This window comes from Punica granatum, chromosome 5 (genome assembly GCF_007655135.1).
Source record: "Punica granatum isolate Tunisia-2019 chromosome 5, ASM765513v2, whole genome shotgun sequence".
Taxonomy (NCBI): Eukaryota; Viridiplantae; Streptophyta; class Magnoliopsida; order Myrtales; family Lythraceae; genus Punica; species Punica granatum.
In genome coordinates, this window is record NC_045131.1 from 11,435,532 (window position 1) to 11,451,901 (window position 16,370).

Here is a 16,370-nt window from a genome sequence, read left to right on the forward strand (position 1 = left end):
AATAATTTATGGATCATCTGAAGACCCTTCCCAGTCTTTAGAAGGGATCCTTTTGGCCAACAATAGGTTCAGACCAATGCTTTAGTGGGCTTAACTGTGCAGTTTGACCTGAGTTGTTAGGGGATTTTCGTCTTGTATTTTCCTTGTGGTTAGACCAGGCGGTTCCACCAATTGTTCTTGTTTTGAAATTTCTTTTAGCATTTTTCCTTATACCTTCCGCTAATGAATGAAATCCTTATTAGTACTGAAAACAAAAAATTTTGATGGAGGCGGGTTTCGTTCCTCCATGTTTCATTTCTCACGTAAATCCCCTCGCAACATCATTGTCAGTCTCATGAGGATAAAGAAAGATTACATATAACCAGCCAGTTACACTCGCATTGCGCCGAATTAATTATTATCTAAGAGTTACTTTCATATATATTATATATTATGCAACTTGTTGCCTAAAATTTGAAAATATTATTTAGTTTGTGTTGTCATAATACCTTTAAATAATGTCAAAAATTTTCTATTTCCATAATTTAATCTAAGCCATATTAAAAGAATATTAAATTCATCATATTGAGTTTGCTCTATTGATATAAAATTTTGAAGAGTCTTGTTTAACATGATGCTTGCAGGGAGAAAGAGAAAATGAGGAATATGAAAGAAGCTCTACTATGGTCATACTGGGCAATTCCAATGCAAACCAACAAAATATGAGAAACAAAAAGTTGGAAAAACTCATTGTACTTTGTGGATTATTAATTTGAAGGCCTATCTAATTATTATTGGTGTTGATTTAATCCTAAGTGCAGGTTTGTGAGGAATGGACTAATGAGAAGTTAATGATTTGAGATTTTAGAATATGTGATGATGAATGAGGAATCGCTCGCTATTATATATTATAAAACTTAAATTATATCGAAAAGTAAGGCTAGTTTTAATATTGAATTTTTTAAAGTTGTTTTAGATTATTTTAATTTTTATGAAAATTTGATTTTAATTTAATATATTTTTCAAAAAAATAATTAAATAATAAAAGTAACTAATTGCATGACCAATAAAAGATAAATTTCAACCAAGTGAAAGGATCAACGCATTTGGAACTCTGAGTTTAAAATTTAGGTGGCATTATATGTAGAGGCTTGTATTTGGCCATATTCATATTGTATAGAATATATAGATATATAGATATTGTATAGAATATACAGATATATATAGGTGTAACTTAGAGTCGACATCACAATAATCTTTAGTGGTTAATGGTCTTTCTTTTTTCCATTTGACAACGGCACACGTATAAAAAAATGGATGAAAAAAAATTAAGCAACAGATAATAGTTTTTTTTTTTGATAACTAGAGCGTCCGGGGTTCGTCCGACTAAATCCTACGGTCTATGTGAACACCATGTAAGCCCACAGAACAGGTAAGTCCGATCACAAGCCATGCAGGTGGCCCAATAGGGAGTATCCACCTGTATGGTGTCCGGGACATGATAGTAGTTAGTTATTAAGAGAGTTATGCTAATGAAAATGTCAGAGAGAAATCCAAATAGAGAAAATCATGTTGAGATATGAAAGAAAATATATCAACTAAGAATTTTATTTTTGGCCAATGCCCTTAGTAAAATAGTAAGTTTAATGGACATAGCTTATCATGATGAATACGTGTATTAATTAATTTAACATCAAAGAAATACTCGTTTTAAATTGATAAAAAATGAGAAATATAGTGTTTTTTTCCTCAATAATCCATGAAAATGGTTTTTTTAAAGGCATGCAAGTTAATTTTTAGAAAAAAAGTGATGAATTGTGGCTGCCATTTTAGATCCATTTATGATATCTTACCCATTAACATTAGGGTGGCAAAATATATATTCAGAAAAATCCATACATATATTTATATATATATATTAAAAAATAGTTTGCGTTAACATTTTTTTACTTGTTGTCTTTGGAAATTAATTATTATATATACATTCACATATTTCATTGGTTTTTATTTCAAATTATTTTTTGTTCTCATTTTTGGAAAATGACCCTCTTAATTATTGAGCTAATTAATTATTTTTCGTTATCTTTTATCTTTTTGTTCTCATTTTAGGGGTTCCTTTTTTTTTTGGTGAAGCGTTTTATGTTTTTGCATCAAAAGACAAAACACCATCTCCCCCAACCAAAAACTCTTCGGTGCTTAATTATTTTCATGGAAAATTACGAAAAATATTATTGGATGAACAAATAATGAATAAATTGAAGATGGAGAGAGAATTATAAAAAAGAAAAAAGAGAAAATAGAGAGACAGAGAGGGAGGGAATTGTCGCAAATTCTATGTGATGAGAGATTTCCACTTCTTTAATTTTCTCTAACATCTCTAAAGTTTTTTATATAAATTTAAAAATATCAACTTCTTAAATGGTTATTTAATATTTTTAGGGATTGTTTTTATAATTAACTGGAATGAGACTTTCTTACGGGTGAAGTCATGCAATAAAGAGGTAAAGCCTTTACATTTGGCATTATTTATTAATCCTGTGATGACATATGATACAGTCACATTGAACATGCATTTTCGTTTCGCTATTATATATTATATATAGCTTGGTACCATCATATATAAACGACCCTGTGGATTAAGACTCATCCTGCCCATTGTACCGGCCAATTTTTCCTTCAAGAAGTGATATTTCTCGATCCCTAGAGCCTACACTCTGCATCATCATAAAAATGGTTAATCTTGTCCTTTCAATCGCATCGAAAATGCGATATCATTGTTCGCAATAGTAGGCTCTTATGGATACATATGTTGCAAATTCTCTTTGCCACATCCAACGCACTCTTTTTCATAGGATGATAGGAAACATAATTGGTCAACTGGATCGTCGGACTGAACGAAGGTCCAACATAATATAAGGGCTCAGCTACATCAGGGGCCACTAACTCCCTCAAAACTTTCTTGTTGGGCCAAAACTCTTTGGGCCTAATAAACCCAAGTTTCACCATTTGGACGTTATGTGGGCTACATATGTGCTTGACTTTTAGGCCCTTTGCTCCACTTGTAGGGCCTAGACCGGCCCATACGTTTGGATGGGCTTCATGGGTTTGCGGTCTCCCTGAAGATGGACCGATGGACCGCAGGCAGTCATCAGCTTGCCCCTTCAAAGTTCTACAATTCGTGCAATTTGCCCCCTAGAGTATATATTTTGTGCCAAAATTGCACCCCTGATGGTTTTACGTCAGGTCTCTGGCGCTCATTGAAGATTAGGCTTTAGTTTCAATCTGAAACAAGTTTCTCACATCGACTAAAAGATTTACTAAGAATACAACTAACTGCGTGGCCCTCTAAAGTGAGCGTAAAACTTACTCGATTACAATTATTGCAAACGAAAGCTCTTAGAAATACTCATAGAGCGTAAAACTTACTCTAAATACTCATTTTCAAGGAAAAGGAAAATGAGTATTCAGAGTAAGCAAAATTCCTTCTTTCAAACCGTCTACGTTATTTTTCGCACTTCGCTGAATTATGAACTTGTGGCGTGTTACAAAATAGACTGTAAGGCCACGTTTGGTTGAACAGATTAGAAGGAGGATTAGATTTCTGAAATCCTAATATGGTGTTTGGTAACAACGGAATTGGGATATGTCCACGTATAACATTAAGCAGCGAGGAGTAGTGAGTTAGATCCGGATTGGGATATAATTATTACAAAAAGGACTGAAATACCCCCAATTTTGTTTCTAATTTACGAAAAATGCCTTTGACATGGCAAAACTATGGATAGCAATGAGAGAGGCGGCGGCAAAGTCGCCAGTGACCTTTGTGCGCGTTGGCTATCATAGCCTAAAATTAAAAAAAAAAAAAAGAGGGAGAGGAGACTACCCTAATCAAGTAACCGGTGGCCTCTGTGGTCTTCAACGACCTCGATTGGGGCAGTGGTGGCCGGTGTCGAGCCATCGCAGTCCCGATCTCTCTCTCTCTCATGGCGTTGGTCACCACCGCCCAAAATTGAAAAAAAGAGAGGGGGAAGAGATAGGGGCTGTGGGGGCTTTACTTCGGCCACCACTGCCCCAGTCGAGTAATCGGTGGCTTCTGTGGTCTTCAACGACCTCGATTGGGGCGGTGGTGGTTGGCTTCGAGTCACCACAGTCCCAATCTCTCTCTCTCTCGTGTTATTATTATTATTATTATTTTTTTTAAATTCCGGGCAGCGAGGCGAGGTTGTCGATGCCCACAAAGATTGCCGGCGACCTCTCCGAGGCGATAGTTGTTGGTGCGGGGCGACTATTGCTGCTACTTCTCCCTTTGTTGCTTCTTTTGGAAACCTTCTTTCTTTCTTTTTTATTTTATTTTGATTTTTTATTAAAGTTTTTTAATTTTTCAGAATTTATTTTTATTTTTAAAAATTTATTATATTTATTCTAAAGGATGTATTAGTCATTTTTCTTTAATATCATAATCGTTCTCCAAATACTTGATTAGAATATTGTAATTCTATGGGATTTAAGATATACGGGATTTAAAATCCCACTCCATCTTACCCCTATTCTTATTCTAAACCCGACGACCAAACGTAGCCTAAGAGTAGAGGCTCAATGTATCGCCAACATGGCATGATTTCATCGAATCCCACGATGGTGATTACTGGTCCTAGCTCATTATTTGGGACCAAGAAAGGGGAGTGTGGCAGCAGCACAAGAAAGGATTCAGCTTGCAGGTATCCTGGATCCAACTTGGCTTATTGAGCCCGACCCGATTTTGCGTGAACGGCAAGAATGAGGGAGATTGAGATGTGCTGCAAGACTTCCCGTATTTTGTCAAGTTATGTTATATTATAGTAATAATATAAATCTGTCCATGCAAAAGACTATCAGCCACATGTTATCCTTCTCTCTCTCTCTCTCTCTCTCTTCATTTTCAACAATTTTATTTTTTTTTTCCTTTTTTAAATCACCTACGAACTTTGATTCTTTTTCGTTTTTATCGATTCTTTTTCGTTTCTCACATTCAGCCAAAGAATTTCAAACTTAGCATGTCTCATCCATCCATCCATCTATATATACAATTAATTAAAACAGATTACATCTGTATTTGAGAGATTTTTATTCTCTTAGTGGAAAATTATCGAGCTCGAATTGAATTTATTTGAATTTTTAGATATCAGTGTGCACATCGAAAAAATTGTCACATCTTATAAAAAGTGAAGAATAATATCATTTTGATATACACATGTATTTAAGTGCAACCTTTCTTCTCATAAAAATTGTGAAAAAAATAATGATGAATTGAGAGTAGATTATTACTATCATCCTCCACTTATTAAATTGTCACCACTTTTGTCACTGACATATTTTTATCACCAATTAGCCGTAAACGTTTCCATTCCGTCTAACATTTATACTCTTCCGTGACGGAAAAGTAACACGACATAAAACGTTGTCCATGAATTTTTCGTCACGGAAATTAACGGAAAGGTATAAATATTAGACGGAATACTAAAGTTTTGGGCTAACTGGTGGCAAAAATATATCATGAATAAAAATGGTAGAAAATAAATAAATGGGGAGCGACAATAGTAGTATACTCGTGAATTGGGCATTAGTGAAACGTCAGAGTATTTGTCCTTTGTAATATCTTGGATTGTAACCAACCCCACAATTCTTTCCTATGTCTTTTCTTTTTTTAACCAAAAAACATTAATTATATATTATATATATATAATAACAACATAACTAATAAATTTATATATCTCAACTAATCAATTTTGCAAAAATATAAATAATATAGTAAAACTCCCATCTAATGTTCGCATGTGGAAGCCAACTGACTCTGCACATGATTGTGACGAAACAAAGATCATGGAGTATGATATGGCATTCAAAAACACAAGTTACGTGCATTCAACTTAATCTTCTCCGTCGAGGTTTTGAGGGACCGTGTTAGAGGCTGGTCTGATATGAAATGAAGACAAAATCTAAACTCAGGGGATGCAAATGTAGGCTTTTGGTGTGAAAATATGAGGCGAGGCCGCCTTTGAAACTCCAACCCCTCAAATTGGCTACACAGGAAATCCTTGGTAAAAAAATTGGATTGAAATGAAACTCAAGGGCCCAAAAAAGAAATATACATATATATATATATATATTTCATTAGGATAAATTAATTTCGGTGGAATCATTAGGCGATCACCTCGTAATGTGTGAGCCTTGGGACTATCAATCGATCTCATCTCATCCTTTTCTTCCTTCTCTCAGAGGAGGAAAGTTCATCTGCATCTGCTAAAAGATGGGCACTAGATTTAGACCAATAGTTGGAGAGAACAACGAGACACCCGCACGGTGGGACCCACCAAGATCGGTTGCTCTAACAGGATAAGATATAATTACTCCCATCACGTTTTAAATAATTTATCCCCAAAAAAAAAATGTCATGTTTTATTGAATGTTAGCTCAAATAAATGGAATTATATCCATCTGTTCAAAATGGCGAACTAAACTTTGTCGATCAATGTGAGAATAAGGAGAAAAGAAAGTGAGCCAGGTGACAAAAAATAGTGGATAATGGAGGGAAACCGTAGCTTAAATTTAATTTTTTATGGATAAGCAAATATTGCTTAATACCCATTACGAAAATCGGTATGCACTTATTTTAGGCTATCTAATAATGCTTTTTTTTTCGACGGTAAAGAGTCGTGTGAAATCTGATATAATAAAATAAAAATTTTAATAATTAATAAATGATATGAAATATAAATAGTTTTATCACGAAAATCAAATCTTTAATCAATTGTTTATAATTTATCATAAAAGTTAGTGGATTAATAAATAATAAATAAATATAAAAAAGGAGGAAAATCAATTATTTCGCCATTTTTTTTTCCATAGTACTTCCCATAAGGGATGGATTTAGTGTCTCCGTTTGACAATTCAAGATAAGCCTTGGAAATGCCCTCAATTAGACAATGTCAAATAAATTTATGCCCGTTAATAATGGACAAAATTGTAATTACCCTTTCCTCTCTCTTCTTTCCTAATCCATATATTGTCAGCCTTCGGTTATATATATATATATATATGCTTCTTTTTCCTTAACAATTTACAAAAACTGTAAGACATCAATGTTGAAAAAAAAAATATCAAAGACGAACTTATCATGCTAACAATTATTTTTGATTTTACATCTCCCGCCACGCGTAACGCAGGTACAGAATTTATAATCTTAAAATTCTCTTTAGCGATCCATAATCTATAATCTATATCTATATTCTATATTTATTTTATAATTAATTATAATTGAATCATCATCAGATTTATTAGGGGGAGAGAAATGGATGGGTTGGTTTTTTTTTTTTTTTTTAAAAATTTTATTTTATGAATAGATGGATGGGTTGGTTGTAAAGACAAGAATGGGACGCCACTGTTCTCTTCCACGGCACCTCAATAAATACAAACCCAGCCAAAGCCAAGCTCCCACGAAAACGAAAGCCTCCGTTCCCATACTCCTCACCGACCGACCAGCTCTCACCGTGATTCCCCCAAACCAAATTCATCGGAGTTCTACGGGACAAGGAGAGGCACTATATGGGGAGAACAGTCCTGGAGGTTGGAGCTGATGGGGTTGCCCTCATCACCATCGTCAACCCCCCTGTGAACTCCCTCGCTCTTGATGGTAATATGAATTTTCTTCTCTCACCGTTCCTTCTTCTGTTTGATTGATTCCCACTTCGATTGTCTTGATCTCCGGCGTCTCCGTCGGCTCTGCGCTGTATTCTGCCGACCCAATTGATGGCGCAGCTGGATTTTGCTCTTCTGTCTTGCCTGCGGGATTCTTTGCTTAGTTCTTACTGAATATTCCCGTACTATTACTTGGTGGGATTGTTTCAGTTCTTTCAAAGATCGTTCCTTTGTTTTGTGGAGATTCGGTTAGCTCTAGTAGTTGACATTGTAGAGGTGATCCTGAGCTCACCATGCCCACAGTAATCAGTAAACACGCCGAGTAGAATGCCAAGCAGATTGAAATTCTTGAACACGAAGAACTGGTGGTTGGTGGGTATAGCTTGCAAGTCGAAATTATGGCGCATCATACTGTGGTGCAAGACTAGTGATGAATCCTCATGTTTTGATCCCTCGAGTGTACCTATCGGTTTGGCATGGGCCTGAACTAGATTTGTTGCTCGTTTCATCTTCCATGGTAATCATGCATTAGGGTGTTGGGACTGTCTCTGGGGATTTTTCCTGCTCTGCCTTTGCCAGTTAGGGGTCTGCAGAGAGAGAGAGAGAGAGAGAGAGAGAGAGAGAGAGAGAGAGAGAGGAGAATGTGATTGAAATCACAAAAGTATGACATTGCTCTATTCATACTGAGTAAAAGTGACAGAGGTTCCTTAGGGAATTCATGTGGTGATTTCGGGAAGTTTCCTCGGGGAGAAGAAAGTTCTTCGAGATAGCCTGAGGTGGAAGTTTTCCTTTCTGGTATTTCTTCATCAGTTGTTGTGGAGAGATACGGGATATATAAGTAAAGGATTCTGAAGTTTCACTTTAATGCCATGGCCCTCGGATATGAGCTTTTCAATGCCACATTGTGGTATTCTTGGAAAAATTTTATGTGGAGAATAGCCTGTGTAGAAAGGCCACTTGAACATAAGGCTTTTCTAGGTACTTGTAAGTGTTGAACATCACCAAGGTCACTTGAACATAAGGCTTTTCTAGGTACTTGTAAGTATTGAACATAAACCTATGCATGGAACCTCAAGATGCCATCTGATGTTCATTTCTTTTTCAGTGCTGCACAGTCTGAAGGAGAGTTATGATGAGGCACTGCGGAGGAATGATGTCAAAGCAATTGTTGTTACAGGTAAATTCCTCAAATGAATGTATTTTCTTTTCTGCTACAGCATTTAAGAGGATTGGGTCGTTTGACTTAACACTTAACTTTGTTGAGCAGGTGAAAATGGCAAGTTCTCCGGAGGCTTCGACATCACAGCCTTTGGTGGTCTCCAGGGTGGAAAAGGTATGCTCATGCTTTAATCTGTCTTATGTTTTGTTTAGTGAATTGATTTTAGAGCATAAGAGATGATAGTTTCTTTCCTCTTTACTTGTCCCAGTTGAACAACCCAAGCCTGGTTATATATCTGTGGAGGTTATCACCAACACTGTTGAAGGTATGGCAAACTAGCAGAACAGGAGGACTCAATGTTGGATATGCTTCTTTTAAACAATGATTAATTGGTGCTTCATTTTGTCAGCTGCTAAAAAGCCTTCAGTTGCTGCAATTGATGGCCTTGCCCTTGGTGGAGGTCTGGAGGTCGCCATGGTATGTGATTTCTTGAGGACAAACCTTCTTCTGTTCAGACTTTTAATTTTCTTTTGGGTTCATTAATGCTTAAATTTTCCTTAATCAGGCATGCCATGCACGTATATCTACTCCTACCGCACAACTAGGCCTTCCTGAACTTCAACTTGGGCTAATTCCTGGTTTTGGAGGTATTGCTATACTTTTAGTGTAGACGCCTGTTAAAAGATGTGTTATGGATATCATGCATATATATATATATGTATATATTTATGTGGGAACTATCTAACTCCTCTCAGAATTTCCTTAGGTCAGATTTTGTGACTGAAGTCTTTCGAGTGACTACTCTTTGGTGGGAAAGAATGCTAGATATCACATAAATTTGTCAATTTTATCTTATCAAGTGTAGCATAATGGAAGTTTGCGCACTTATATACTTTCATATTATCTTACAATTCAGTTAATCTTATCAATCTCATTGTATATGTGTTCTCTCAGGAACTCAGAGACTTCCCCGTCTTGTTGGTCTTGCTAAATCTCTTGAAATGATGCTGGTATGTTGTGCTTGCTTTTCTACCCCACCATGTTTTAATGAATCCAATCTTTTACACGTTCTCCTACTGATTAAATTTACTTTTGTAGACCTCAAAGCCTGTCAAAGGACAGGAAGCACAGAACTTGGGCCTTGTCGATGCTGTTGTCTCACCCAATGAACTGGTCGATACAGCACGAAAGTGGGCCCTGGACATTGTGGAACGAAGAAAGCCATGGGTCCCAACTCTCTATAAGACTGACAAGATAGAACCTCTTGGAGAGGCACGAGAGATACTCAAGTTTGCAAGAGTCCAAGCCCGTAAACAGGCCCCCAATCTCAAGCATCCTTTGGTCTGCATTGATGTGATTGAAGAGGGCATACTTTCGGGTCCAATGGCCGGTCTTTGGAAGGTCCATATATGTTTATGAACTTAATTTTAATTCTTTACTTCTATGATATGAACATGCAACTGTAATTTCTCTTGCATCTGGCAGGAAGCGGAAGCTTTCCAAGGGCTTCTACACTCTGACACATGCAAGGCCTTAATCCACATATTCTTTGCCCAACGTGGAACTTCAAAGGTAAGGATGGGAATTTTTCACATTCAGCACTGGTATTTCCTAGTTGAGTGGGAGAATCTTCTTCTGCCTTAATTACTATCAGACTTCTCATGTTTCAATTTCAAATAGGTTCCCGGAGTCACAGACAAAGGTCTAATTCCAAGAAAAGTGAAAAAGGTTGCTATTGTTGGTGGAGGATTAATGGGCTCAGGAATAGCAACAGCGCTGATACTCAGCAACTATCCCGTAATCCTTAAAGAAGTCAACGAGAAATTTTTGCAGGCTGGAATTGGAAGAGTCAAAGGTATGGCCTTGTTTTTAATTAATAAAAAATGAACCTTACAAACAATATTTGGTTTTCTTTGATTTCTCAGTTTCGTGGTTAATGAATATTTGTATGCTTTCATACAGCCAATCTGCAGAGCCGTGTTAAGAAAGGTAACATGACTCAAGAGAAGTTTGAGAAGACAATGTCCCTTTTGAAGGGAACACTCGACTATGGGAGTTTCAGAGATGTGGATATGGTCATTGAGGTTAGTTGATCCATCTGAAATTAGTTTGCCTCATCACTATTCACATGTTTTTACTGTTCTTGATGGTATATATTTGTCTATGCAGGCTGTTATTGAGAAAATTTCACTGAAGCAAGAAATTTTTGCTGATCTTGAGAAATATTGTCCTCCTCACTGTATACTCGCAACAAATACTTCTACAATTGATTTGAATCTCATTGGTGAGAAGACCAGGTCGCACGATCGGATCATTGGGGCCCATTTTTTTAGGTATCACTCGATATAACTTGTCTTGCTAGAAATTATTGGCTTCTGCGGGAGCTGTAAGTGGATGTCCCTGAACCAATAATACATTGACATGCAACCAATAGCATTGTTATTTGACATGCGTCACAGCTTCATCATCGATTTGATGGCTCAGAGCGTCAATTTTTTCCCGGTAATTTAATCTTCGTGGTTTTATTCTAATTGCCTGTAATCATTTTCCCTCTTGCAGCCCAGCCCATGTGATGCCTCTCTTAGAAATTGTTCGTACCCAGCACACATCTTCTCAGGTTATTGTGGACTTGCTTGATGTTGGGAAGAAGATAAAGAAGACTCCAGTTGTGGTTGGGAACTGCACAGGCTTTGCTGTGAATCGAATTTTCTTCCCTTACTCACAAGCGGCTTTTTTGCTTGTTGAGCGCGGCACGGATCTCTATCAGATCGACAAGGCAATCACCAAATTCGGGGTGCCAATGGGCCCCTTCAGGTACTGTCCTGGCCCCTTCCTACATGTTCCAGTTTTTTGTTTGCCTACATTAATTTTATCTTCTTTTTAGCGTCCTGGTCTGAGTTCTTGGTGCATTCTTGCAGATTGGCAGATCTCGTTGGTTTTGGTGTAGCTGTTGCTACTGGCACGCAATTCGTTGTGAATTTCCCTGAACGAACTTATAAGTCGATGCTTGTTCCACTGATGCAAGAGGATAATAGAGCAGGTTTTTTAACTGTGAAAATACTAAAGGCTCGATGATCAAATTTTATTGCTTTTCGATTCTTTCATGGAATTTCGTGAAATTTTTTTTACTTTGCTTTTTGCTTATGTGGCAGGTGAGGCAACCCGTAAAGGCTTCTACCTGTATGATGATAAAAGGAAGGCTAGCCCTGACCCTGAATTGAAGAAATATATTGAGAAAGCAAGGAGCATTTCCGGTGCTACCGTAGATCCTAAGGTTAGTATTTCATCAGCAGACTTCTAACCGGAGTTGAGAAAATTTAGCAATTTTCTGTTCCCCCCTCCACGACCCCCCCAATCATTTTTTTTTTCTTCTTTAGTTTAATAGATGGAAAAATGGAGAGAAAGGGTCCTGGAGCTAACTTTCGAAGCATTTCGAACTTTAAAACATCCTGTGAAATGTTATCTAAGTTGTTTCTCTGACTAGTTGTTGCAAACTCCCCCCCCCCCCCCCCCCCCCCCCCCCCCCCCCCCCCCAAATAATCTCGACCTCAGTGCGCATATAAATTTGATCTGCCTTCCGTCGGTTCTAATTTTGTTCTGTTTGAAACTCAATCTTGGTGAAGTTCTTGACTGTAAAGCTGCCTGGCTTTCTCATCTCATAGCTTCGCTTGAACTTTTCTTGAAAACAGCTCGTGAAGTTATCGGAAAAGGATATTGTTGAGATGATATTCTTTCCAGTCGTGAATGAAGCCTGCCGTGTCCTGGACGAAGGTATTGCTGTTAAGGCAGCAGACCTCGACATCGCTTCGGTGATGGGAATGGGTTTCCCACCTTATAGGTATCTGTCTTGTTCTCATAATACACAAAACAACTCCTTTTTTCCATTGTTATTGATGGAGCAATTTTGTTACTTCTCATCAATCAGGGGAGGTCCCATATTCTGGGCTGATTCTCTTGGGTCCAAGTACATTTACTCGAGATTGAATGAATGGGCGAAAACATATGGGGATTTCTTCAAACCTTGCGCATACTTGGCTGATCGAGCCGCAAAGGGGATTCCTCTGGTATGTAATCTGAAATTGCATCTTGCCCTATTTGTGTCTTTGCAAGTGTGGTCCTGGGTGGTGTTAAATATGGTGGCTTATGTGTTTCTGGGAATTTGGAAAAAGCTTCTTTCAATTTGTTTCCATGGTGAAAGAAAGGGAAAATTGAACATACCTCGCATTTTATTGATGTTGTATAAAGTTCAATATAACACACTGTCAAGTTACTTCTTCATTTTCCAACACAAGAAATATGAGCAACTGGCAAAGTAGGGAACCGTTTTCTGGACCTGATAGATCCTGTTCATGCATGAGCGCTTCAGTTGTGAACTAATTTGTTATGGGTGGAGCTTTCTTACGGTATAGCATTAGCTAAAGTGATTGCACAATATATTACCTGGATGAGGAAAATGATTGCACGATGATAGTTTGGGCAAAAATGAAGAAAGATGTACTGACAGGCCTTTTTTTTTTTTGGTCAAGAGTAATAGGTTTTGGTAATTCTTGACAAAATGCCTATCTTTAAAATCTTTATAGGATGAAGTTACCTACTTACCATAGACAACACCTTATCATTTAAAAATTTTCTTTCGGAGTGAGACTCGTGGATTTTGATGCTTGATAGCTGTTTCCTTCAATAACGTACTATCTATGTGACAATTTTTGAACCCTTTGTGATTTCATTTTGATGATCACAGAGTTCTCCATCGGTACAAGGACAAGCTCGGCTGTAAGCAGGAGAGGTGCTGGTTCTGTTGTTGTTACCGCTCTGCTCTTTCGAAGTCTTTTAGCTTTCAGTTCAGCTTTACATGTCTCAAAAGGTGTCCCAATAATGTGTATCCCGTGGAATGTCTGTCGACGACGCGAAAGGTTCTCAATTTTTTTTCAGAATAAAAATCTCTCATTATGTCTATAGTAGTTTTTAGACATTTCTAATTGTGCGAGTGTGCTCTATCCATAAGCATTTAATGAATGGCTCCTCAACAAATATAATCCCACATGCAAAACATTGATAAGATAACGATTAACTAAGATGTCCTTATATATATGGTAATTGAGATTTAAGTTTAATATCACAACTTACTGGTTGAGTCAGGCATCCCTGACGGAGGCTGTCCAAGTCATCGTCTAGGTGGTCCAAGCCTTGCTTGAGATTGCCCTTGCCTCCATTTGCCTCCAGGCAAGATCAAGTTTGGAGGCCATGTCTCGACACGATATGGCAGTTGGTGGTATGGTTGGAGATAGAGATCCTCTCAACTGGCAGCTGCGAATTCAGTTTGCCCAGATTCTGTTTTCCCTTAAGATATCAATCTGTAGTGATCTTCAAGTCATAAACGAAGCATCACATGTTCCTGTTGGAGGTATTGCTAAGGCAACGGACCTCGTCAATGTTTCTGAGGCGGTTGATGTCATGCCTCGCTTATCCGGTAGACCATGTAAAACTACAGGATCTTTGTTGAAGTTATATGTATGCAGCGAGGTAATGAAGAAGGAGAATTGACAAACATCCATGGATGTAGACTCCTCACTGCTATGTACCTGCCAATCATGTGTTTTTCTTCATAACCTGCTCTCAGGGAGGGTCAGCACTAGCAGTGCTTCTTCTCTCTCCTGACCCTCCACCGGGTCTAATTGGGCGAACACATCCGAATCCTCATGTACGTTGCATATCGGACAGTCGACATAGCCCTCAAGTTGACGGTCGATGTAGCCCTCAGTTGATACTGTTGGCGGTTCTAGATTGATACCGTTGGTGCTTCTTCTAGAACGTAGGTCCAGGAATGTAGGATTGTCGGATGGTCGAGCGGCATCATTAGTCCCCAGGACTCTGATGGTCAGGATTGATATCAAGTTCTGTCGTCGATAATCCATGGATGACTTGATGGAAATCAACATCAAGCATCAAGCCGTGCATTATTATAAGCCCTTTCAATTACATATCGAATAGTAGGTACTACCCATATACATCATCCATTTAGAATAAACTTCCCGGACCCTATTGTGGGTACAAAAACTTTTTCCTTGTACTGGAAGGAAGGGGAAGAAGAGCAAGACGAAGGCAGTGAGTTCTTTTTTTTTTTTTTTTTTAATAATGTTTTTCTCGGTAATAATGAGAATTTCATTCATTACTCGGAAAAGTATAAGAAAAATATTTAAAAAAATTATAAGACAAGACAATTGATGGAACCTCCTAGACTAATCATAAGAAAAATACAAAAGCGAAGATCGTCCAAACAATTCAGCTCAAATATCGTTAATTAGAGGCCCTCTAAAGCCTTGATCTAAACCTATTTCAGGCCAAAAGGATTTCCAGTGGATTGTTTCTCTTTTCCTCTGGATATGATGCTCGACGAATACAACGAAAAAGATCCTATCCTTAGTAGCAAAAATGCAATGAATGGAGATTTTTCAAGTACATGACGAGCCAAACAAAATAATAACTAAAAAAACATGATTTATGTTGGTGGATGCGAAATAGACTCATGGCCCCATGAGATCATGTCATCTCATCATCAAAACAATGGAAAAAGGTCAAGGAAGCCCTTACATAAGTTCCGGGTTTGATATGGATAATCGTTTCTAACTCTATGTTAGGAGTTTAAGATGCTTGGACCCTCCATTCCCGATTTTTACTTGGAATCCTGATAGTACGTGGGAGATTTGGGATGAGATATTGCTTAACCTGTTACTATGCGCTTATCGTTGAACGTCTTCCACTCATTTACTTCCCACTGCAGCTTACTTTGGAAGGTCCTCTCAATGACTTTTCTATTAATTTTTGTCTAGTATCTTGCGACTTCATCTTTCAATAGCGATAAAATCCTCCTAATTAACTTGTCAGTCGAGAAAAAGAAAGGGTTCTTATGTAATTTCTTGAATCTAAGGGGAGCATCCACGGAATTTTATATTAGGGATCTTTCTAGCATGACATGAAGTCAAGATAACACGTATTAGTACCTTCAGTTCAACCCTTTAGTATTTTAGTTCAAGTATCTAGTACTTATTAACCTAAATCTAGTGATGGTTTGGCGAGAAGTGAAGAAATATATGCTGCTAGGCGGTGTTATTTATTTATTTTTTCGTCCCAAGTAATAGGTTAGGTAATTCTCTAGGAAATGCCTATGTTTAATCTTTATAGGATGATGTTAGAAGTTGCCAACTTACCATAGACAACACCTTATCTGTCTTTCGGTGTGAGACTCGTGGATTTTGATGCTCGATAGCTTAGCTGTTTCCTTCGATAACGTACTATCTCTGTGACAATTTTTGAACTCTTCGTGATTTCATTTTGATGATCGCAGAGTTCTCTGTCGGCACAAGGACAAGCTCGGCTGTAAGCTGGAGGGGTTCTGGTTCTGCTGTTGTTACTGCTCTGCTCTTTCGAACTCTTTTAGCTTTCAGTTCAGCTTTAAATGTCTCAAAAGGTGTCCCAATAATGTGTATCCGGTGGAATGTCCGTCGAGGACCGGAAAGGTTCTCAATTTTCTTTTTTCAGAATAAAAATCTCTAATTAT

The 16,370-nt window shown here is 37.7% G+C and overlaps 1 protein-coding gene across 1 annotated transcript; it reads left to right on the forward strand.

Moving 5' to 3' along the window:
* The first annotated feature begins 7,398 nt into the window (after positions 1 to 7,398).
* Positions 7,399 to 13,791, forward strand: LOC116208343 (peroxisomal fatty acid beta-oxidation multifunctional protein MFP2). The gene is made up of 18 exons (XM_031541722.1): positions 7,399 to 7,648; positions 8,759 to 8,830; positions 8,921 to 8,986; positions 9,081 to 9,137; positions 9,222 to 9,289; positions 9,378 to 9,459; positions 9,767 to 9,822; positions 9,911 to 10,213; positions 10,298 to 10,384; positions 10,493 to 10,667; positions 10,775 to 10,896; positions 10,982 to 11,145; positions 11,372 to 11,626; positions 11,731 to 11,852; positions 11,965 to 12,086; positions 12,502 to 12,650; positions 12,738 to 12,876; positions 13,554 to 13,791. The coding sequence occupies exons 1-18, from the start codon at positions 7,561 to 7,563 to the stop codon at positions 13,587 to 13,589; spliced, it is 2,163 nt and encodes a 720-aa protein (XP_031397582.1). The 5' UTR covers positions 7,399 to 7,560; the 3' UTR covers positions 13,590 to 13,791.
* The last annotated feature ends 2,579 nt before the right edge of the window (positions 13,792 to 16,370 follow it).